Below are 26,481 nucleotides of genomic sequence, written 5' to 3' on the forward strand. Positions count from 1 at the left end.
AAATATTTCATGCAAATAAAAATGAAAAATAAAAAAACTGGGATAACAATACTTATATCTGAAAAAATAGACTTTAAAACAAACGCTATAGTAGGAGACAAAGTATGGAAGGGACATTACACAATGATAAAAGGAACAATCCAACAAGACAATATAACTCTGGTAAATATTTATGCTCCCAACATAAGAGCACCTAAATATATAAAGCAAATCTTGTTGGACATAAAAGGAGAGATTGACAATAATACAGTCAGAGTAGGGAATTTTAACATGCAACTGACATCAATGGATAGTGCTTCCAGACAGAAAATCAATAAGAAATCTTAAGAAAGAAGAACAAAATTGGAGGTATTGCAATACCTGATTGGCCATTGAAATCAAAACAACCTAGTACTGGCATAAGAACGGGCATACAGAAAATTGGAACAGAACAGAGAGCTCAGAAATCAATCCACACCTATATAGTCAATTAATATTTGACAAAGGAGGCAAGAACATACAATGGGGTAAAGAGTTTCTTCAATAAATAGTGCTGGGAAATCTGGACAGACAGATACAAAGAAATGAAACTAGACCAACAACTTACACCATACACCAAAATAAACTCAAAATGGATAAAAGACTTAAATATAAGTCATAAAACCTTAAAAATCCTAGAATTTGAAAACATAATCAGTAAAATCTTAAGACATCTCTTGGAGGAATATTTTTGCTGATATGTCCCCTGGGGCAATGGAAATAAAGAAGAAAAATAAGCAAATGGGACTACATCAAACTAAAACCTTCTGCATAGAAAAAGAAACCATCAACAAAATGAATAGGGAACCCACTGTATGGGAGTACATATGTGCCAATGGTACATGTGATAGGGGGTTAATCTCCAAAATATGTAATTGGATTGGACAAACAATCCAATTAAAAATGGGAAAAAAAAAACCACAATAAAATGGAATAGACACTTCTCCAAAGAGGACATACACATGGCCAAAAGACAAATGAAAAATGCTCAAGGTCACTAATTATCAGAGAGATATAAATTAAAACCACAACGAGATATCACCTCACACTGGTCAGAATGGCCATCAGCAACAAATCAGCAAACAAGTGCTGGCGAGGATGTGGAGAAAAGGGAACCCTAGTGCCCTGTTGGTGGGAAAGCAGACTGATGCAGCCACTATGAAAAACAGTATGGGATTTCCTCATAAAACTAAAAATGGAATTGCCTTTGGACTCAGTGATACCACTTCTGGGGATATATCCTAAAAATTTCAAAACACCCGTTTGAAAGAATATATGCACTTTTGTGTTCACAGCAGCATTATTTACAACAGCCAAGATATGAAAACAGCCTGAGTGCCCACCAGCAGATGAGCAGATAAAAAAGCTGTGGCACAATTGCACAATGGAATCCTATATGGCTGTAAAAGAAGGAAATCTTATCTTTTGCAACAGCATGGATAGATCTGGAGATTATTATGCTAAGTGAAATAAGCCAGTCAGAGAAAGACAAATAACATATGATCACATTTACAGGTGGAGTCTAATGAACAAAGTAAAATGGCTAACAAAATATTAGAAACAGAGGCATGGATGCATGGAACAGACTGACAATTTTCTGAAGGGTGGTAGGGAGGGGGCACTGGATGAAAGAAGGTAAAGGGATTAGCCAAATAACATATATGTACACCCTAAGGACACAGATGACATTTTGGTGATGGCCAGAGGGAAGGGGAAGTGGGGGCTGGGAGGAGGGAAGCAAGGTGGGAAAATGAAGATATCTGCAATAGTGTCAACAATAAAAATTAAGGGAAAGAAAGATGAGATAACAAATATAGAACTATACATGATCCACCAATCCCAAGTCTGGGTATGTAACTGAAGAAAATGAAATCATATTCCAGAGAGATATTTTCACCCCCATGTTTACTGCAGCATTATTTACTATAGCCAAGACATGGAAACAACCTAAGTTCCCATCAAGAGATGAATGGATAAAGAAAATATTACATATATAAAACATATATAAAATGGAATACTATTGATATATACATATAAAGAAATACTATTTGGACATAAAAGAAGGACATTCTGCCATTTCTGACCTTGAGGGCATTGTGCTGAATGGAGTAAGTCAGATAGATGGAGAGGGACAAATACTGTATAGTCTCACTTATGTGCAGAGTCTCAAAAATCCAAACTCATAGAAACATTGTGATTACCAGAGTCTGGGGTACGGGTGGAGAAATTGGGTAAAGCTGACTAAAATGTACAAACTTCCACTTATAAGATAAGTCAAGTCCTGGGCATGTAATGTATAACATGATGACTACAGTTAATAATACTGTATCATATAAATTAAAGTTGCTAAGAGAGTAGATCTTAAAAATTCTCATTACAAAAAAATTGTAACTATGTGAAGTGATAGATGTTGACTAAACTTATAATAATCATTTTGCATATATAGATATATACACACATACACACACACACACATATATACATATATACATATATATACATATATATCAAATCATTATGTTGTACAGTTTAAATTATACAATGGTATGTGTCAATTATATCTCTGTAAAAACTGGAGAAAAATGGTAATATATAAATGAATGGGTATAGCTGTGGTCCTAATAAATAAACCCTTGGTCTACTGGATCATCAGTTAATTTATCTTATCTTAAAATTTTCACATAACATAATATCTGAGAAAACATTATAAATCTCATTTGTTTTCCACAGGGAGGTAAAGTACAGCATTTGGAATATAGTCAATAATATTGTAATAACTATGTACAGTGCCAGCTGGGTACTGGACTTACTGAGTGGATCACTTTGTAAGTTATACAAATGTTTAACCACTATGCTGTACACTTGAAACTAATGTAATATTGAATGTCAACTAATTGAAAACTAAACAAATTTTTTTAAAGAAGGAAAGAAAGGAAGAAAGGAAGGTAGAAAGAGAAAGGAAGGAAGGAAGGAAGTCATAATTTCCTAACACACACTTGAGGTAATTACAAAATTCTAGCATGAATTAATATGTTAAAAAACCATACTAAAATTTTATTAAAAATCAACAAAATACAAGCTAAAGTGTGAAACTATATTAATGAACAGAATGTTTTATGTTTTAAATTTCAGGCATCATGTTCTCCTATTTAGCAACCCCACTGCTGTACAGTTGGCATATAATGACACAAAACAATAGTTGGAGGTGGTTCCTCAAGACCTAAAATTAACCACTTATATCAAAAACCCACCATGCATATGAGGTTGGAACATCTTTTCTTTCTTACTCAAATATAGATTTCCTTTAGGAAGGACATTTATAATTTGTATAATTATTGATTATCTGATTATCAAAACCAAAAGAAATAGGTCTAACATCAAAGACAGATGTATTATATCCTTTGTTACAATGAAAACTTATGTATTTCTTTTTTATAAATGACATCCCATTATATATTCCGTTTAATGATTTATTAGAATGTAAACTCTATGAGGATAGGAATTTTTGTTGTTTTTAGTGCTCTATTTCCATTGCCTAAAATAGTACCTGGCAAATGGTACACATTATATATGATAAAGAAATACATAAAACAGATTGACTTATAAAAGCCTTAACTGATATCAAATATGTCTGTATACATACTTTTAGATATTTAAGGCTCGTTTAAGGATGACACATAAAAGGAAAGAAATATGCCAAAGTGCAATTATTGAATTACAAAAATTTAATTGTGGACATCACAAATATCAAATTAATTTTAAAAAGACCATTAACATGGTAAAGATAAATTTCATATCAGAATTCTAGTATGAAAAATTATTTCCAATTAGGGAGCTCCCATATATTTTTGGAAGTGTACCCACTACATACTTTTATTCCATGAAAATGTGCTTTGAGATACTCAGAATTTTGTTGAATGTATAGTGAAAAAAATAAAAGAAAGGCACATTTGCGGTCAGAAACTAGATCTCAAGTGCCCAGGTGCCTCTAGGTCCCCTTACCTTTCTCACTCAGGATCGGCTTGTTCCAGGTGGGTGAAGAGAAACAGCCAGACTTCTTGCGAGGACTGGTGCTCACCTTTCTCCAGGCACCACTCTCTCCTTTCTTCTTGTTGCAACTGTTGTAACCTGAAACTATGAATAAAGGGAAACGTCCTCCTTTGAAATCAGCTGTATGCTGGTCCAGCTCTGAAACAACACAAATCATGTCTTGTCAAAAGAAAGGCAGTGATAATGCAGTTTCATAGAGTCATGCAAAACGCACATTTCCAATTCTCAAAGAAAGAGACTCTTCAAAATCATGGACCTGCTTAATACCCAAGCAGGGATTTTGTGAACCAGCACACTTTACTTGGAGGTCTCAAATATAAACATTAGCCAGTAATTACAAAATAGAAAGACAGTTCTGGAGCAATGGTGTGAAATGTTCATTAATGCTGAAATAATTTATCTAGATACAAAGAGAAAAATCAGAGCTCCCTAATAACAAATTTAAACAAGTTTTACATAAGAGTGCATATTTCCTCACCTCCCAGCATGAACTCACCTGCTCTCTGGAGGGGACAGCCATGCAGAACAGCTTTATTGAGCAAGATACTGAGAGCAGCTTTAACCAAAGCCTGCTGTTGATGGCTAGCATGCTTTTTAGCAGCTGTTTGCACAAGGCCAGGTTGTCTTTTCACAGAGGATCTTGCCAATATTGCTTCTTGAACTCTGGGAGCAATGACAGCATTCCATAGCTTACACATCCACCTTGCAAGAGAGGGGCAGACACAGTAAGGACCAGGTCTCTCAGGAATTATACATGTGTCTACAAAGTACAGTTTGAAGACCATAGAAAAAATATAAGTGTTTCTAAAGATATGCTATCTTTTCCAAGTAGTTCTGGAACAAGTGTTAACTATCCAACCCCAAAGTAATTTGACTTTGCCTCAAAAATACAATGTATTTCAAATGAAACCATTTACACATTCCTCTCCTTTTACTTTGTAAGATCCTTGAGAGCAGAAATCAATGCTTGAGTGTATGTTAGATGAATGCATGAATAAAGTAAATGAAAGAGATTTCACTCTGGGTGGTAAACACACAATGCAATATACAGATGATGTATTATAGAATTGTACCCTTGAAACCTGTATACTTTTATTAACCAAACTCTTCTCAATAAACTTAATAAAAAAATTTTAAAAGACACAGAAAGGTAAAATACAGACAGTTAAAGTCTGGAAAAAAGACTTCCTGAAAGTCCGTGTTTAAATAGCTTACACTAATTTACTTTATTTCCTTAATAAGACACACATATTTTAATATTTCTGAAATTGGGATATATCTAAGAATCACTGGCAAATTAAACCTTGTCCCAAGACAAGGGCTCAGTGTCTGCACTTGGGTGGCCTTGGTCCTGCAGAGAGGGGACAGGTCAAACAGTCTCAGGTTGACCTTTGCATTAATAACTGTAGCAGTGAAACTTAAGCTCAAGTTCAGAGTACACAATATCAATGAAATTCCTTCAAAAAATAATTTTATTGTAGCATTAAAAAAACAGTGAATGTGATTAAGGTTATAGAGACAAAACCACATCTCCCAGAATAGGAAAGTTTTCAAAACTGTTAGGTAGTCTTTTAAGACTATTAAAACTTAACCATGTATCAAGAATTTATCTATTATAAGCTTCTTTGTTACTGTATAGTGATAAGTAATTCAAGGGAAGGAAAAAGAAACTACAATAGAGAATATAGAAAAAAACTGGCATTCTACCATGTGAGTCAAACTTGCACAGTTACTCTGTAAACGCTAAAGGGATAAAGATGATAACTTTTGTTTTTTAAAAAAGAGCAGTTCCTTAATATAGCTGTTGGGAGACAGTTCTCCATGACACATCTGCTTATTGTGTCAGGTTTTGTTCCAGACTAGCTTTTCAAGGTTATTAGGATAACATATAGCCTTAGAGATAGAGCCAGTATCTCTCTCTAGCAGAGGGCAGGTTTGTTTCCTGACCTGGATAATGAAGGTAAGTCTCCTCCCAGGGCAAAGGGTGGGCAGATCTGACAGCAACCTGTTTAGAAGCTGGGGATTCCCAAGCTCAGAATTTTGCAGCTTTTGATGCAAAGCCAGTATCCATCGGGGTCACTGAGTGTCACTCAGGGAGATGTGAGGAGCTAGATGAACCAATGAAATGTGAAGCCCAAGCTGGAGCCATAACATGAGTGGTGAAGTCCCTGACCTCTGACCCAGCACCCTGAACTTGTTAGCTTGCAAATAGAGTACAAATCTCAGAGTCTCTACAGTTCTTTACAATGACTATGTTCCTGACAGGAAAGGCCAAAATTGGATCCTAAGAATCTTGAGAGTCTACATGTTTAAAGGCTTAATTTAATTGTAATATTGATTTTAAAAGGACATAATTATAAGCATAAATGTGTTTCTGCTCTTTAGCAAGAGAATGCTGTGTATATTTTAACACAGTGATTCTTCCTCCCTGCCTGCAATCAGCTGTAATTAAACTGACAATTTGTCTTATAATAAAGAAGATAATAGTATTTGCATCCTGCTTTCCAAAATTGATTTCTTTCCTGGATGCCAGAAATTGCAAAATCAAAGCTTATAGCTAATCACAGAACCCTCAGTAAGCTGGATAGTGACAATTTTTTTCTACTTTTCAATTTCTTCCTGATTTTCCATTTCATTAATTGTATTGTTTATATGTCTATTTTCATAAGCTGCTACAAAGAAATGAATGGTAAGTACATAAGTCTCACTAATACAGGAGGAACATTTTAATTCATCAATAGAATATAAGGTTTTGGTTTTGGTTATAGGATACTTGACCAAATTTCTCACACGACCTTCCCAGGAAACACTTCCCAGCCAGTCACACATGATATTGATGAGAGTTTTGTAAAAGAGGAAAACTGCTATCTAGTTCTTAGTAAAAAATGGTTTCCTCAAGAGTTACCCAACAGAAAAGTCATGGTTTTCCTCTGATACTACATGTTGATGACAGGAGGTATCTATCAGCATTTTCACTCTCAGAAAACCCCAACTGGCTATGGCTCTACTTTAAAAGGGCAAATAAAGAGAAATGACACTTACTTCACTGTCAGTTGGGCATGTCCTGGGACTACAGGACAAGACAGGAAATACTTTGGCCCAAGAAGTGCTTCAGGTGTGCCCAAGTGGGCCAGGCAGGAGTTGAGCTGGCGCCAGACAGCCAGGGCCCAGTCGACTGTCTTGCACATGGGGTTGCAGGAAGAGGGCACCTGACCTCTGAGCTAGAGACAGAGAGGTGGAACATGAGGGTTTGATTTAGAACAGTGGTTCTCTCCCTTTTGCTTTTAACAGTTCAAAATTAAAAACATAAACATTTAAAACTACAAAGCAAAAATGTAGCTGAACCTGATTTATATTCACCTGGGATAGTTGAAGGAGGGATAATATCTCATGTTAAAGAATACAGACATGTAGCTCCTTATGTGGAATGAAAAGGTTCAGACACAATGGAGCAATAAGTAGGCTAAGGAGAAATCTTGGATGAATTCTTAAACATCAATTCTGGAAGAAATCATTATTCACATGTACATAAAGGACCTCATAGGGCTGTAAAAGGAATTCTGGGTTAATGAAATAAAAAATGACATTAAATATTTGTGTATTTTGGGTGATGAGATCCACATGGTACATTTGGTCTGTGGCATGTTAACCTGTATTGATTTAATTTCCCTAGCTAAAATGCTAACTTCCTGAAAACAAACAGAGTTCTGCTGATACAAAGAAATTTGTTCTTTTGTTTTTGCTTTTTTTTTTTTTTTTTTAGAATTTAGTATTAGGAGAAACATCCCTCAATTATGTAGAAGTCAGATATAGCAATTAGTTTAGTATTTTATGAGAAAAGATTCACATAAATCTTTGCTTTACCAGTAATTATGGTATTAAGACTGGGGATAATCTGTGAATATTGGTATGTCCTGCATAAAAGGATATAAATTGGCCAAGTAAAAATGAAAAAGTGGCTCAGTAATAGTAGCAGCTCTGTTAAAATATTATTGTGTTACAAGAGGCTTTGGGACCCGTTATAATCTCCCACCTCTTAAAAAGAGGAGCAGTCATATTTCTGTTACTTTCTCTGATATTCTTCCAGCAAGAATAAGATTATGTATTAATAATTAATGGTGGATGGTTCAATATTTATTTTCTACTAATAAAAGTATATTTTAAAAAATACTAGTTGGAAGCCTGATATTGTCTTGAAAGATTTATTTATTTGTATCCCTTAAAGAAACTGAAAGAAGAAATTGTGATCAAGTGCCAGTGGGCTACTAAGTACCCCCCAAAATTTGGTTCTGTCCTGCAGTTACAAGACTTCTGATGTTTTGCTGAAGTCATTCGTTCCCCTTGTACACTTAGCCCAGAAATCATTTTGTTAACCTACTTGAAGTGACTCTTGGTAAATGAAAGGAGTTACCCTTTTCTGCCCTTTCTGTTTTGCGAAGAACTCCGATTCTCAAACACAATGGAGAATAGAGGACAACTTGAAGCTTGGAACTTTCCTCTCAAAATAAGTAAAATCATTCTTTTCGAAGTATGCTTACCAGTTAGCAGGACCGGGAAGAGTGGAGGCACATTTTATGTGAAACAGTGCCACATCTATAGAGCAAAACTAGCACCTTTCAAAGATTAGCATGACCCCTGTGCAAGGATGACACAAACTTTGAAGCATTCCATATTTCCCCACCTTAGGTAAACTACAGGCTTTGGGTTATTAAAGTGTTCATCCTTGATAAAAAAAAAAAAAAAAAAAAAAAAAAAAGTACCACTCTGGTGAGTGATGTTGATAATGAGGTAGGCCATTTATGTAAGAAGCTGTATATAAGAAATTTCTCTACCTTCCTCTCAATTTTATTGTAAACCTGAAACTGCTCTAAAATAAATAAAGTCTTTAAGATAAAAAACTGGTATCTTGTGGTTATTTGTGTGATTTTTTGGCAAGGAAATATTAATAATGATGAGTTAATAGAAGTATCAGTAATTTGAAAAGCTAAAAACCTTTCATGATCTTTACCTCACATTTTTGGCTACAGGTTGAGGTCATACAAGGGCTGTGCTTTGGTCAAAAGTATATATTTATGACCAAGCAACTGACTTTAACATAAGTTGGGTTAAAAGATTTCTCTGATTAAATTAAGAATTCCAGATATTAATTCAAATCACTAGTGGCAGGCACTGTTCACTCAATTACCAAAGGCATTCCCACCCCACACTTTTCCCTCCACCCACCTCCTCTGACCCCCACACCCACAAATGCATGCCCTTTCACATCCTCTATATAACACAACAGATACAATGGAGAGCTTTGATCTAAGAAAGGTAGGTCCAGGATAGTCTGGACTGAAGGGGTGGGCTTGAAACCAATTCTGGTTAATGAAACATTAAGGGAAGTATAATGCTTCTGGGAGTTTTAGAAAAAGATGCTTTATTCCCTGAGGAGACTGACAAAACTTTAAACCCACCACAGTACCCTGCTTCCTGCTTTTGAACATGTTTGTGTGAGTACATAGACATCCTGCAATATTGAAGGCAGAGGTCAACAGATTCCCTTGGACCTGGCACCTGACATTGTGAGGTGCTGAGCCGATGCCAGCAAACCCTACCTTATGACATTTGGTTATGGTGAGGGGAAAATGCCTCTTTTTGTGAAGTAGCTAGTGGTGGGCTATTGTGTGATATACAGCTTAAAATACTGTGCTGATCCAAATGGTCCCATTGTACATGAATAAATTTTTTAAAAGCATGCTAAATCAGGCTTTTATTTCAAATCCACCTTAACATTCAGCTACTGACTGAACTTAAGATTATTAAATTAAATAGTAATGTGCTAGATTTGGGAGACTATAGAACATTTATTATAATATTCAGAAAAATCACTAAAAGTTATTTTTATTCTTGAAAATGTGTGAAAAGAGGTTTCTGGTCAAGATGGCAGAGAAGGTAAATGTACTCGCCTCCTTCCATGACCAAATCCAAACTACAATTAAACTGCAGAACCACCACCATTCAGAATGCCTAAAGATTGGCTGAACAGAACTCCTTTAAGAAGCATATACAGAAGAAGCCACATTGAGATTGGTAGGAGGGGTGGAGACGCAGAATAGGTAGATAAAATTCGCAGGGATATGTCAGCTGTGGAGGTCCCCTCCTGAGGAGTGAGGGGTCCCAGGCATACACTAGACTCCCCAACCCTGGGTTCCAGTGTTATAAAGAGAAGTCCTCATGACTTCTAGCTGTGAAAACCAGTGGGGATTGTGGCTGAGACAAAGGGTAGCTAGAGTCTAAGGTGCTCCTCTTAAACTGCTCACACATGGACTTATCTGCTGACAGACTGACTCACTCTAAGTTCGAGTGCTAGGGCAGAACCTCAAAAGGTACCAGTGACATACAAGGAGGAACTGAATTGTCAGGCTTTAGCACAAGGGTTGGAGGGGCAGCTTTCTTCCAGACAGAATGCTAGTAGAGGCCATTGTTCCTTTGCTGAGCCCCCTCCCTGCATGTGAAAGCACGTGGCTTATCTGAGTCCCCATCAGTATGGCTAACACCGTTCTCCCTCCTTGGTGATTCCCAGAGACCCCCAACCCACCCAAGCAATTTCCAATGGCTTTTCCATATAAGCGACTTGTCTTGGGTCATCCTCTGGTCTTTCCTAAAATCTCTGAAAAGTTCACAAATCCCAAACAAGTCTCATCTGGCCTCGACATGCCTCATCCCTTTCATTAAGCAATCCCCAGTCCAGCATTAGTGGTAACCAGTCTCAGTTCACAGCTTAGCCTCTCCCAGGCACCTGCAGAACAAGTGGTAACCATTTTCGAATCACCTCATAACTCATACCAAGTGGCTCTGGGGAAGGGCACAAGCAGCAGCTGACCTTGGCCTGAACCAGAGCTCCTCCAAAGAGGCTCCAGAACTAACACGCCAGGTGGCCAACTAGAGACCACATCAGAGCACCACAACCACCTCCACAAATGACACATCCAAAGACCAGATTAAGCAGACACCAGATCCCTACTGAAGAAAACCCTGCTCTGTAAGGTCAGCTCCTGCATAATAGCTCCTCCTCTGTGCTCACTACCAATTATCCTAAGTGTCAGTCCCTTTCAACAATGTGAAAACAGCAATCAAGGCTCAATTACAACAGGAGCACATACACAATCTACACTAGGAACACACGTGGAGCACCCAGCTCAGGGTACCAGGGTGACTATGACACTGGGCCCCACATGACACCTACTACAGAGGGCCACTCTACCAAGATCGAGAGACATAGAAGATCTACCCAATCCATAGAAACAAACACAGAGAGGCAGCAAAAATGAGGATACAAAGAAACATGTCCCAAATGAAAGAACAGAACAAAATTCCAGAAAAAGAACTTAAAAAAAAATAGAGATAAGCAATCTATTAAGACAGAGTTCAAAACACTGGTTATAAGGATACTCAGTGACTAAGTGAGAACATCAACAAAGAGACAGGAAACATAAACATGGACATAGGAACATAAAAAAAGAACTAATCAGACATGAAGAACACAATAACTGAAGAATACATTAGAGGGTATCAGCAGTAGATTAGATGAAGCAGAGGATTGAATCAGCAATTTGCAAGAGAAGGTAGCAGAAAAAAAACAATTCAGAACACCAAAAAAAAAAAAAACCTTAAAAAATAAGGATAGTTTAAAGGGTCTCTAAGACAACTTCAAGCATAATAACATTCACATTACAAGGGTATCAGAAGGGAAAGAGAGACAAAGGGATTGAAAACCTATTTGAAAAATAATGATGAGAAACTTCCCTAACCTGGTGAATGAAATACAAGCCCAGGAATTACAGTTACAAACATAATGAACCCAAAGAGGCCCACACCAAAACATATCATAATTAAAATGCTAAAGTTTAAAGACAAAGAGATAATCTTAAAAAGAGCAACAAAAAAAGTAGTTGGTTATTTACAAGAGAGCTCCCATGAGTGTCAGCTGATTTCTCAACAGAAACTCTGCAGGCCAGAAGGGATTGGTATGAAATATTCAAAGTGATGAATAGCAGGTCCTTACAACCAAGATTACTCTACCCAGCAAAGCTATAATTTAGAGTTGAAGACTGAATAAAGGGCTTCCCAGACAAGAAAATGCTAAAGAAGCTCATCACCACAAAACCAGTAATATAAGAAATGTTAAAGGGACTCCTAAAGAAAAAAAAGATAAAAATACATGAATAATAAAATGGTAATAATTACATATTTATCAATAATTACATTAAATATAAATGGATTAAATGTGCCAATTAAAAAGACATATGGTGGCTGAATGAATAACATAATAAGGCTCTTACATATGTTGCCTAGAGACTCACTTGATATGGAAGAACAGACATAGACTGAAAGTAAAGGGATGGAAAAAAGTATTTCATGAAAATGGCAACAAACAAACAAAAAGCTGGGGTAGCAATACTTATTATACCATACAAAATAGGTTTTAAAATGAAGGCTATAATAAGAGACAAAGGACCTAGTGATTCCACTTCTGGGTATTTTTCCAGAGAAATCCAAAACACTAATTTGAAAAGACATATGCATCCATATGCTTATTGAAGCATTATTTTAATAGCCAAGATATGGAAACAATGTAGGTGTCCATTAATGGATAAATGCATAAAGAAGAAGTGGTACGTATGTACAGTGTAATATGACACAGGCATAAAAAAGAATCAAATCATGCCATCTACAGCAACTTTGATGGGCTCACATGGTGTTATGCTAAGTGACACAAGTCAGAGAAAGACAAATGTCGTATGATTTCACTTACATGTAGATTCTAAAAAAACAAAGTACACAAACAAGCAAAACTGAAACAGACTCATAGATACAGAGAACATTTTGATGGTTGCCAGATAGGATAAGTAAGAAGTGGAAGGGATTTAGAAGTACAAATTGGTGGTTACAAAATAGTCACTGGGATGTAAAGTACCACACAGGGAACATAGTCAATGATATTGTAATAACTATGTATGGTGCCAGGTGGGTACTAGATTTAATGGGGTAATCAATTACTAAGTTTTATAAGTGTCTATGTTGTATATCTGAAATTAATGTATTATTGTTGGGTCAACTGTAATTGAAAAATAAAAATTATTTTAAAGAGCCTGTATAAAAGACTCATGGACATGGACAACGGGGAGGGATATGATTGCGGGAGAGGGGGTGGGTTGGGTGGGGGAGAGAAATTAGGGGAAAAGGGGACAACTGTAATTGAAAAACCAAAAAAAAAAAATAATAATAATAATAAATAAATTATTTTAAAAGAGAAAATGTGTCAAAAGATAGAAAATTCTAATTTTTCATGTGACCTTTTAATATTACTATAGCCAGTTTAACAGTCATATATTAAAAGTAGTTTGAGCAGATGGATAGTGTTCTGAAGGTCCCATGGTAGCAGTGGCTTCTCTTTAAGAAGAGTGATTAATTTTCCCATCTAGTCTTCTACAGCATTTAGTACTTGGTGAGACTCGTTGAGGATAGTTAATAATGTAAAACCTATTAGCTTTTTAAATAGCTTAATATAGTCCAGAAACTATTATGGGTTTTATCTTTTTATGTGTTATCTTATTTAACATTGAATTTTCAAATATTGCACTTGTCCGAGGCCACTCGGTTAGGAAATGGTAGAACTAAATCCAGGTTTCCTGACACCAAATCTCTTCCAAAAATAGGCTGCAGCTGTGGGCTGTTTACCTTATTCACAACTTTCCTCCTTAAGGACCTCTGCAGCAGGCCCTGCATGGGCTCACTGTCCCACCGCAGCTGCACCCAGCGGAAATGCTGCTGCACCAACAAGTCGGAGCCCTGGAGGCAGGCCTTGGCAATGGTGCCCATCAGAAAGCAGTTCTCATGAAAGTAGTAACATTCCGATGTTCCATTTCCTAAAATAAGCCATGTTATGGGACAAATGCAAATTAACATAAGTCAAAGAAAGAAGAACATGGAAGTATAGCATGTACTCTGAGGACCAAAAGAGTAGAATGATCTCAGCATGGTCTTGTCTCACCACAGTCATTACCTTTTTGAAAAGTACAGGGACTTTCCATGCTGCGATTTTCCAGAGGTGCCAAGAAGTCCCCCAATAACTCAGACAAGGAAGATTTTTCCAAATTCTCTAGAATGATGATGATTTTCTTATTAACAGGTGATTGTTTCACTGGGATCAAACAAGCTGTGGTCAGAAATGAAACAACAATCTATATGAATTGACAAAAATTACAAAGTCTGAAAATATAAAGTGTTAGCAAAGATGTGACATAATGAGAATGCTCTTCAATTGCTGAGGTGAGTACAGGATTCTGGCAAACAGCTTGGCATTATTTAATACAGCTGAAGATACACACACATAATCATCCAATACTACTGGCTCCACAATAGATCCCAAACAGAATCAACTCAACTGTCCACCAACCATGGAATGGATAAATAAATAGGAATATATTCATGCAATGAATATGAAAGTGAACAAATAGCCACAAGTAAAAACATGAAGGATTGTCACAATCAAGTAAGGCACCAATTACAAAAAGACATATACAATATGATTTCATCATGTTAAATTCAAACATGGGCAACACTACATATATAATTTAAATGTTAACACATAGGCAATAAAAGCAAAGAAATGATATCACAAGACAGACTAATGGTTACCTACAGAAGGAAGGGTTTGTGAACATAGACAGTGGCCTGCGGGCACATTTTAGAAGCTGGAAATATTATTACTTCGTCTGACCAGTAGTTAAGTGGCTATTTTATTATAAATTATTCATTGATCTGTAAATATGTAGATAGTATGTATTTTATAGATGTAAATTTCACAATACAAAAGGTCAAAACTCCTTATATGACCTTTAAATTGCACATATATAATAAAATATTCATAAAATTATGGAGACTGGACCTCAGAGAGATAATCAGACCCTTCTTTTCATTTTACAGGTCTCAGAGATGTTACTATGATGTGACTAGAACAGTGGTAACAAGGACTAAAAACTCGGACTTCTGAGTTTTTAGTGCTCCTCCCACTAAAGATAGGGAGACTTAATTGAATATGAACCTCAAATAAAAGGAAAACTATGTGGAAGAACATTATATGCAGGAAACAAATAAGTCAGTGGACAAAACATACTTGAAACAGTGCCTCACACCTACCAAGCACTCAAATGTTATTCATATTGTAGTTAAAATGTATACAGTATTTCATTTCTGATGTACCAGTGAATTAATGACAAAATTAAAGTCACTTTATAATTGTTTAGAAGAGTCTAATAGCCCCCAGTCTTAGCCAATTTAACTTTGAGGAAAAAATCAATTGAAAATACTTCAGAAATATTGACAAATATTCCACTTTTCACAAATATTCCTGATAGTGTATTATACTCCCTTCCTCCTTGTTACTATAGACATGATGCTTCAAAAGAACCTCTTGAACATCGTAAATGAATCTCTTCTGAGACTGAAATAGTTTTTCTGGATGCTATGAAGCTTTAAAAATTAGACGGCTAGGAACATAATACGCACCTCTCAATTTAGTTGTATTTGTCGGGGTTGTTACACTAGTGTCTGGTGTGTGCTGGATCCCCTTCAACAAAGTTATTAGTAAAAAGTGTTAAAATACTGAGTATCAGTGTTCAAATGTTCTCTCAGGAATAACTGATAATGGAAGTATTATAATTCTATAGTTCGTTAAAACAAGAAAGATAAACTAACAAATCAATAATAAAAAGTAGATTAGGTCGAATGGTTTATGTATCTGCTTTCCTGTAACTACATACTAAAGGTCTCAAGTTACCTCTTGATTTGTAACTGTCTGGCTAGTTCCTGGGGCCCTAAAACTTCTGTATCCAGCCAGAATCTCTCTGTAGGAACATGTAACTGCATTTCAACAAATGTTTATCCAGTGCACCTTCACTGTATGTCCTGTGCTAAGTGCTATATCATATTGGAGATGACTAATTCTAATTGGGGGTGCAGCATTTTTAAACTGGACCTATTATAAGGAATGCATCTTTATAGGTAGACAGGTTAGGAGAAGGCTTACTAAATGTTTGAAATGGCACAGGCAGAGAATGGAGGCTGGGCAGGGCTCAGTCCTAGGAAGTCAGAACAGCTTCGAGAGTGGCATGACAGTGACTTCCAAGTTGATACCTCCCTCTAGTCAGGACTTGCTGGGAGGTTGGTGTGGTGCCTCACTGGTGGAATGGGATCAAATAGCCAGAGCTGTGGGCAGCTGCAAGGCAGGCTGTGTCCTCCCCAGGGCTGCATGGTACAATCTCCTAGGATCCATCACCCAGAGGCTCTGATTTAATTGGTCTGTGCTGGGCTTGAGCATTTTGTGTGCAGCTAGAGGTGAGACCTGCTGCTATGATCACAACCAAACCACAAATGAAAAGTGGAAGCCCCAGAATGTCATGGTGGAGGGAAGAAACTACTGGCGCTGAGAATCAGTGGACCTCTTTACAGGATGGAGATAAACAGGATTTGACTACTGCTGTGAGATCTCACTTTGACATGAAGAGCTGACTGGAAAAGAATGAAACAAGAAAACACACCTGCAGGCTTTTATTACTGAAGTGAAGGCAGGAGGCAGTGGGCACCTCATCCAGAGCCAAGGCAGAGAACACAAAGGCATCTTGAGAAACAATCAAAAAGGCTCAGTGGTGGCTGCCTTGAGAGAAGGCTGGAGCGGAAATCTCAGTAACACTGGAGTTCCCACCCAAGAAGAGGCTGTGCAGGGAATTGAGGCTAGCGCACATGAGCAAGAGCATACTTGGGATAGGGTGTGAAGTGCTAGTTTATTTCTCAGGCCTGATGTGCCTGATGAGTAAGGCAGCCCCTCTGAGTTGTCCAGCAGGTGGTGGGATGTGAGGATGGGAGCATCAAAGGAGGATTCGGGCTGCTAATGCAATAAATGAATTTATAGGAAAGAGACAGCAAGCTCATCCTTCTGGGTCCACAAGCAAGGACTGAATTGCTAATGACTCAATTAATCCCACTTTTAATGGACAATTTGTGCCCTAGACAGGGTTGCTGTTCATAACAGTTGGGTTGGGTTTCGCCCTCATCTTTGTCTACCTTGGTCTCCCATGGGTTTCTCCAGTGAAAAGTTTTATCTTCAACACTGCCAGCCCCAAGTCCTCAATTTTTCACTAACACCTATTTCTCCACGTGACCATTTAAGTTCAATATCCTCAAACAAGTTAGTCCAAAGGCAAATTTTACTTTAGTTGAGAAAAATCATGTGCCTAATTCAGGTTATTTAGCATAGTTTCAGTTCTACTATTTTAACCAACCACAGGAGCAAGAAGTCATTACTGTTTCCAGTTTGAAGGATTCAACAGCCTTTGATCAAGGTTTATGTAAACAAAAAAAGAGGAGGCCACAGATTCCACGATGGAGCTTGAGAGTCCATCTGGCCTGGTGCCAGAAAGTTAACGGTTTGGAGTACCTCTGTCTGGCGCTACTTCAAGGCTCTATTTATGGAACTTATCTACCCTTTTTGTCCTTGTTTCTTCCAGCTTTATAGGCTATGTTAGCCTTTTTCCTCTCCTACAGGTTGATAATCTCAATTAGACAGCCCCTTGGCTAGCTCAGGGCTACACTGCAGTTTTGAAAACACTTGTATTGAAAGTTATGAACAGTCAATCCTAGACCAACACTCATTGGCTTAAAAATATTTAACATATCACATTTATAATTAAATTCAAACTCCTTTGTGTCTAAAGTGACCCCAAGTCTACAATCTGCCCCCTTGGGAATAGAAAGCAGCTATCATTTACAGTCTACTTAAAGGAAGGCTCTGCAGGGACAAGGCTCTGAGAGTCCAAATGAGCAGCAAGGGGCAAACCTTGGAAGAGCCTCCTGTATGTAATGCCGGATCCAAGAAGGTGAACTCAGTCATGTAGATACCAATGGGCATATTCTCCGCATGTTATTACAGTAATTCCATCTTCATTACTACTAAAAAGGAAAGTTCTCTCAGGAATTCAAAGTACTATTTTAAAATACTAATCTAGGGTTAATATTTTTTCTACTTATGTCATATGTAACTTAAAAAAATATCTGTCTTGCTACCTAACTGCATACCTTACACTGAGGCAAATTTTGACCCAATTCTAGTACATGTTCACACCCTCCTTACTATATAACAGAAGCACGGGGTATGACTGTCTCTCACAAAAGGAATATGAAAGGGGAGATGTGGTTTTAAAAGAAAAAGAGAATAACTCTTGCTAGTATAAGTGTTATGTTGTTCTTTTTGAAGTGTTCTTTTTTTTTTAAATCTCCTTTTCTTCACTGGCACAATTTTAAATCTCCATATAAATTTTAAATTCTTAAAATTATTTAAGATACATTTGTTATACTTCCTTCTTATATTTTTTGCTTGTACACTTTATTTATTCATTCTCTGTCCACTGGCTTCCTTCTACAGATTTCCGGAGAGGAACAAAGGTTATATATGTTCTGTGCACAATGGAAGATAAAATTCAACTTTCTAGCCTTAGTCCAAGTAGTTTAAATCTCTTTCATTAGAGAAAATAAAGTTAAAATTTTTACACACAGGATCCGGAGCTGGTGCTGATAACACCAGAATCCCCTATCTACCTTTCTCTTGGTCCTGGAATAGCGCTACTGATCACCAAATGGCCATAAGATTTTATAATAAACTATCGGCACTTGCTCAGTAAAATTAATTAATTAATTAATTAGAAAATAAAAATAAAATAAAAAAGAATTTAAAAAATGCTTCATTTAAAAATTCTAATTAACTCTATCTTTATGCCCTATCATCAACTACTCCCTTATCAGCCCCTGTGCTCTCTAATCTTACTTCTTTGTGCCTTCACTGTAAGCAAGTTCTACTTGCTGACACCTAACTATGACTAGCATTTCTTTTTTATTTTCCCATGCTATTTTCTGTATTAGGAGACTCACCCATTTATTCAACATATAATCATTGGCAATTCCTGGCTGGTTTGGCTCAGTGGATTGAGCGTCGGCCTGCGAGCTAAGTGTCGCTGGTTCGATCTTCCAGTCAGGGCACATCAGAGAAGGAAAACTGATTCCAAAAAACCTCCGCTGCCTTGCGGCATACCTCTTCAGGGGAAAGGCTAAGGGAGTAAACCCCGACAGAAAATCCGGAGCCGGAGTCCCTAAGGCGGTTTGACGTTGTAGTCAATACCGGCAACTCCTGCGGTGCACCTGAAGCCAAGCTGTATTGACTCCGTCTTTCCCTTGGATCCTTCAGCTGCGAAGAGAGGGGGGGTCTGCTGCATGGGCAACAGCAGACCCTCCATATCACCCTGCCCAGGCTCTGTAGCTTCAGCTTCACTGGAGAGGACACTCCAGCATCATCGCAAGATGTCGATTCAACACGGGAGGAGACAGATACCGTGTCACTCCCGAGTCGGACTGCACAACCATTCTCGGCGGTGCAGATTACACCATCGTCTCTCGAGACGGACGGCTGCCGACACGACAATCATTGGCAATCACTGTGCAAGATAAAGTGTTTTAAAAAAGGTACACATTATGAGCCTTCAAACATCTCACAATACAACATGTGTTTAGGCCAAGGCAAAAGCCCAAATAATACCCTCAGTGCCTTGATCTATAGTTAGGTGGGAAACAGAGGTTTAAACAAAGTCTACTGCTGTCTATTAAAGGGAGTTGTCATATTGGGAGGGATCAAAGAGGGCTTCATTTGAGGTGTCCTTAGAGCATTTTAACAGGGACTTTTCCCATATAAAATAGATCATATCTATTTTAATCCATACTATATAATACTTTGCATAGTACCTGCCATGTGGTAGTCACAGTGTAGGTTGAGGGGTGGGAGGATTGTGTGTTCACTTTAAAATTCTAGATAAAAACTGCAGTGTGAACAAACACATGGAGAGTGGAAAAAAACAAAGAACATGTAATAAATAAACACCATATTTTGCTGGAGGATAGACATCTATTAAAAAAAGAAGTCAGGAGAAGAAGGAACGTCATTCCGGAGACAAGAAGCAGAGCTGTGGCACGGCTCTGTAGGCGATCCATCAATATGTCTCACCTACCGATGAAACTCCTGCGCAAGAAGATCGAGAAGCGGAACCTCAAATTGAGGCAGCAAAACCTAAAGCTACAGGGAGCCTGGAATGTGAGCCTATCAGAAACTCAAAATGGAGATGTGTCTGAAGAAAGAGTAGGAAATGGAAAAATTTAAAAAACCTTAAAACAACCTATGAAGGAAGGCCTATCAGAAGACCAAAATGGAGATACATCGGAAGAAATAGTGCGAAGTGGAAAAGTTAAAAAACCCATAAAGCAGTCTATGAATAAGGGCTTCACAGAAGCCCACAATGGAGCTATATCCAAAAAAGAGGTGGAAAATGCACAAGTTAAAAAATCTCCCAAGGAATCTACCATATTAACCAAGGGGGAAGCAGCAGTGCAGTCTCCCAAGTCAGAATTGAAGAAGAAGAAAAAGAGAAAAATGGTGCATGATCATGGGCCTGATACCAAAAAAGCCAAAACTGAAGACAAAGGCGATTCTGAAGCAGGTGCCCAGACTCCTAGAGAAACAGAAACCAGTATGGAGAAGCCAGTCGATGAAGAGGACAGTGAAGCGCCCTGCCTGCCCCTAGGGCTGACAGGAGCTTTTGAGGATACATTTGCTTCCCTCTCTAATCTGGTCAATGAGAACACTCTGAAGGCAATAAAAGAAATGGGCTTTACAAAATGACTGAAATTCAACATAAAAATATCAGACCACTTCTGGAAGGCAGGGATCTTCTCGCAGCTGCAAAAACAGGAAGCAGCAAAACCCTGGCCTTTCTCATCCCTGCGAACTCATTGTTAAGTTAAAGTTTATGCCCAGGAATGGAACAGGAGTTCTTATTCTCTCACCTACTAGGGAACTGGCCATGCAGACTTTTGGTGTTCTTAAAGAGCTGATGACACACCATGTTCACACATATGGATTAATAATGGGTGGCAGTAACAGATCTGCCGAAGCACAGAAACTCACTAATGGGATCAACATCATTGTGGCTACACCAGGCCGTCTCCTGGACCACATGCAGAATACTCCAGGGTTTATGTATAAAAACCTACAGTGTCTGGTTATTGATGAGGCTGATCGTATCTTGGATGTTGGGTTTGAAGAGGAATTAAAGCAAATAATTAAACTTCTGCCAACATGCAGACAGACCATGCTCTTTTCTGCCACACAAACTCGAAAAGTTGAAGACCTGGCAAGGATTTCTCTGAAAAAGGAGCCATTGTATGTTGGTATGATGATGATAAAGCTAATGCAACAGTGGATGGTCTTGAGCAGGGATATGTTGTTTGTCCTTCTGAAAAGAGATTCCTCCTGCTCTTCACATACCTTAAGAAAAACCGGAAGAAGAAATTAATGGTCTTCTTTTCATCTTGTATGTCTGTGAAGTACCACTACGAGTTGCTGAACTATATCGATTTGCCTGTCTTGGCCATTCATGGGAGACAGAAGCAAAATAAGCGTACAACCACATTCTTCCAGTTTTGCAATGTAGATACAGGGATATTGTTGTGCATGGATGTGGCAGCTAGAGGGCTGGATATTCCTGAAGTCGACTGGATTGTTCAGTATGACCTTCCAGATGATCCCAAGAAATACATTCATCATGTGGGAAGAACAGCCAGAGGCCTAAATGGAAGGGGGCATGCCTTGCTCATTTTGCGCCCTGAAGAATTGGGTTTCCTTCAATACTTGAAACAGTCCAAGGTTCCATTAAGTGAATTTGAGTTTTCCTGGTCCAAAATTTCTGACATTCAGTCTCAGATTGAAAAATTGATTGAAAAGAACTACTTCCTTCATAAGTCAGCCCAGGAAGCATATAAATCATACATTCGAGCATATGATTCCCATTCTCTGAAACAGATCTTTAATGTTAATAACTTAAATTTGCCTCAAGTTGCTCTGTCATTTGGTTTCAAGGTGCCTCCTTTTGTTGATTTGATGTGAACAGCAATGAAGGCAAACTTAAAAAGAGAGGAAGTGGTGGTAGATTCGGCTACCAGAAAGCCAAGAAAGTTGAGAAATCCAAAATCTTCAAACACATCAACAAGAAATCTTCCGACAGCAGGCAGTTCTCTCACTGAAGACATGCCTTCCCTTCATCTCCAAGAGCTTGTCCTGAAATGAAATTTTCTTAACAAAAGAATTTTTTTACTTTAGTATTTGGACTGATCTAATGGATATAAATTGACTTGGGTTGCAAGCACTGAGCGTTGATATTTCCAGCAAGTCTTTTATTTGGGATTATAAAACAGTTCAGTTTTTCTTCATTTCCCAAGGACAAAGCAAGGCATCTTTTTGTTTTTTGTTGTGAATATAGTTTTTTTTCTCATTTGTCATTGTTTTAATTCTTTTTGTACCTTTTCTTACTGGTGCCTGAAGATTTTTGCAGCATGGATTGCTATAGTAACCTGCTGTAAAAGGCAGATGACCTAGTACACTGGACAGGAGGTGATGGTGGTGGTGACAGTGCAGGAAATTGTCTCCATTTATTTTTTTTGGTTTTTGTTGTTTCTTGGACCTTACTTATAGTTCTTGACCCCTCCTGAAAATGCTGCCATGTAAAAGGGCAAAGACCTTTTGGAAATACCTAAGAAGCACCTTCCATTAAAGGTGTCATCGATTTTTATATATACCAGATTTTAAAACAACAAGCCTTGCCCAATTTATTGTTTTAGGAGCAAGAAATATGAGTATTATGATTTGAATAAAATTCCCCTAGCAGTTCTGTTTGGAATGGGGAGAGATCTGAGACTTCTGAGCCTATTTATACCACTGCAGGTACAGTAGTCACCTATTCTCCATGTGGTAATTTAACAAAGACCTTTAAAAAGAATAGAGTCCTCACTCAGATTTGTTTCAGGTGATTTGGATTTTTGTAAGCCCTTTCAACTCTGCAGAGTACTTAGAAGGCAAAACATCTTATTAAAAATAAATAAATAAGTATGCCTCTTTCCAATCCATGAAACAAAAATTTACAATGAAATTGAAAATGAACAGAGATCAGAAAGAGCAGAGGAAGTTTAGTAAGATATGGTTTTTTGTTGTAGGAGCTCTTGATTTATGTTTTATGTTTTATGTATTTTGTATTTTAGCTATAGTGTGTTTCGTACCTAGAAAATGGTTATTACATTTTGTAACAATTTAAAACCAAAATTGCTAGCATCATGTTGCTGTTGTGCCAGTTAATATTTATAGATCTTGTTAAAATAAATGCACTGAGAACATCAAATGTAGAGGAAACAGTCTGATAAATAGCATGCCAAAAGGCAAAGAAAGGAGTGATATTCTGCAGCTGGGTTCAATCACTATCTTTGTAGCTGGACCTGTCGTGGGTTTCAGACCTTGAATGCCAGACTCTGGTCATTTAATAACTGTTTCTTTATCCATAACATTTTTTCCTTTTTGTTTCAGAAATAATCATGTTTCAGAAAATACACAAAAGGAAAGGGGAGAATATTTAATCACTGAACAGAAGTAAATACTGAATATTTTGGCATATATATATATATATATATATATATATATATATATATAAAGAAGTCAGATATTCTAAGGAAGACACAAACAACCAACAGGTATATGAAAACTCAACATCACTAATCTTAAGAAAAATGTAAATCAAAATCACAATGCCTGTCAGAATAGCTATTATCAAAAAGACAAGAGATAAGTGTTGGCAAGGATGTGGACAAAAGGGAACCATTGTGTACTGTTGGCGGGAATTTGTGCAGTTACTATGGAAAACAGTGTGGAGGGTCCTCAAAAAATTCAAACTATAACTGCCATATGATCCAGCAATTTAGGTATATATCCCAAAAAGATGAAATCAGTATCTTAAAAAGATACCAGCACTCCCATATTCATTGCAGCATCATTTACAATAGTCAAGACAAGGAAATAACTTAAATGTTGAACAACAGATGAATGGATAATGTCATATACACACACATAAAATGGCATATTAGCTAATCATAGGGAAGAAGAAGAAATCCTGCCATTTGCAACAACATGGATGGACCTTGAGGGTATTATGGTAAATGAGATAAGTCAGGCAGAGAAATACAAATACTTTATTATATCACATATGTGGAATCTGAAAAAGCCAAACTCACAGAAACAGAAAGTAGAATGGTGGTTGGCCACACCTTGGGGAATCAGGAAATGGGGATATATTGATCAAAGGGTACAAACTTTCAATTATAAAATGACTCTATTTGGAGATCTAATGTATAGCATGATGACTATGGTTAAAAATATATTATTATATGCTTGAAAATTGCTAAAATATGTTCTTACCACAAAAAGAAATGGCAATTATGTAAGGTGATGGCAGTATTAGTTCATGCTATGGTAGTAATTGTTTTGCAATGTATGAGTGTATCAAATCAACACATTGTACACAATAATCATACACAATGGTATATCTAGATAAAAAATAAATAAGGGTCAAATAAGCAAATCAGATGGATCAATGTTCTAGGACAGAAGGTCTTGAATGGCATCAACTTCATTCAGTGGGCAATGGAGCGACGTGGGGGGCAGGAACCACAGAGAACTTTTAATCAGGGTCTGGCCTCTGAGGGGCACTCAGGGAGGAGAAGCAACAGGCAGAGCAGTCATTTACAGGAAAGCAAACAAGATATAGGAAAAGGGGGCAGATAGTAAGATGGTGCCAATGGGGATGGAGGAAAATGCACACTGAGACCAACTTGGCAAGACATAACCATAGACTGATTATGGGACAGGAGTGAGGGGCCCATGAATGAGAGGACCTTGAGGTTCTATGTGGGCCTCTATTGCTTTAAAAATTGAAATAGTTGACAACACTGAAAGAACAAAACCTTAAATTTTCACATAAATACCTAGATTCCTGGCTTCTTCCTAAAAGTTATAAGACCTCAGGACACTGAATCTACACTTCTGCTAGCAACAAGCTGCTGGAGCTGCTACCTTCAAGGTAGACGGAGACATGGCTCCTCTCCCTCCAGCCCCAACCAGCATGGTTCACCCCTTAGTGTACTTTGTTGGAACTTGTGGTCATTTAGGTTTTCAAGCCTGTCAATAAGACCTGAGTTTCAAGTGTGAAGGACCAAAGACTTCTGCCACTCACCAAATTTGGAAACCAGTAAGAGGAGTTCTATTTAAGAAGATGTTCCCCATAGATTTAGAAATACAAGTCGTTCATCTTACGTCACTTTATGATCTAACTCACTGCTTGCTCTCCTATGTTCTTAGCTCTCTATAAGCTTAAGCAGAATTCAGTCTGCTATTGTTATTTATCTAATAGGGTGAGAGAAAAACATATTTTACCTTCTTACTTTGAGATGAAACAAGGCAAAGCTGAAAAATGCAGGGGACATTTGTTATAACTAAGGGGGGGGGACAGAAATTTTGGTACAGTTTAGTTAGGGAGCAGTGGTTAGCAATGATTAAGGGCAGGTTCAAGAGTCAGATGCATGGGTTTGAATGCTGCTCCTCCTCTGTGTCCTAGCTGTGGGATCTTTATGCAAATTACTTAACCTCTTATCTCCAGTGCTTCATGTTTATAAATCAGGGTGTTTAGAATAGGGCCTACCTATTCTAAAGAGCTTAATAAATGTTAGCTATTATTAATAACATCTTCAGAGAAAATAGTTTTCTGTAGCTAATTTTCACTAGTTTCTGATCAAAGGCTAGCCACATTAGCCTTTGCTATAGCAACATTCAGATTCTAGAGGGATTTTTCTGTATCCAAAATGTGCTTCTAGGTTTGGGAATCCTCAGTCCATCCTCAAATCTGCCTCTTAATTTTATTTCTTGACTTAGGAACTATTGGTTATTTCCTTCTTCCTAAGCCTGGTCAACAGTTGTTCTAGCCACAAGATAGCACCCTTGATCACAGCTCTAAAAATGAGAAGCACTCCTCCCCCAAAAAGGGAGATTTGAATTTGGTTTCAAACCATCCTTCATGTATTATTCAACTGCCTCCCTCCTTCACCTGCTCTCCAGGGCTGTCTGTGGCTCTAATTCTCTGGAAACTGGAGTCTGCTTCATTTCAGTTTTGTGTTGTAGTCACTAGTCATGCTATGCTATGCAGTGCTATGCTAATTCCACCTGTGGTGAAGCTTGGGGTCTGAAGCTCTGAAACCTAAGATACAAAATTCATGAAAATGCTATAGTATTAATAAACACATTTAATTCTGTTTCTGCCACTGGGTAGTTGTAGTAAGTTATTGACCTTCTCTGTGCCTATTTCCCCACCTTTGAAATGGAGATAATTATACCTATTTGTATAGTGTTGTCATAGAGATTAAATGCATGCAGTGTGTTTAGCAAAGTGCCAGTCAATACCA

The 26,481-nt window shown here is 37.6% G+C and overlaps 1 protein-coding gene, 1 non-coding gene and 1 pseudogene across 2 annotated transcripts in view; 2 read left to right on the forward strand and 1 right to left on the reverse strand.

Annotated features, from left to right (window-relative positions):
• Positions 1–26,481, reverse strand: part of CTTNBP2 (cortactin binding protein 2) — a 206,203-nt gene that overhangs the window by 15,574 nt on the left and 164,148 nt on the right. The window contains 5 exon segments of the mRNA XM_090287406.1: positions 4,021–4,206; positions 4,565–4,770; positions 7,111–7,289; positions 13,792–13,979; positions 14,117–14,269. Coding sequence (XP_090143532.1) covers positions 4,021–4,206; positions 4,565–4,770; positions 7,111–7,289; positions 13,792–13,979; positions 14,117–14,269 — 912 coding nt within the window.
• On the forward strand, positions 8,643–8,745 carry LOC150001916 (U6 spliceosomal RNA). The gene has a single exon (XR_016513196.1). It is a non-coding gene; the product is annotated as a U6 spliceosomal RNA (small nuclear RNA).
• Positions 20,121–22,371, forward strand: LOC150001917 (ATP-dependent RNA helicase DDX18 pseudogene; annotated as a pseudogene).

This window comes from Furipterus horrens, unplaced genomic scaffold (assembly GCF_987537825.1).
Source record: "Furipterus horrens unplaced genomic scaffold, mFurHor1.1.pri manual_scaffold_9, whole genome shotgun sequence".
Classification (NCBI taxonomy): domain Eukaryota; kingdom Metazoa; phylum Chordata; class Mammalia; order Chiroptera; family Furipteridae; genus Furipterus; species Furipterus horrens.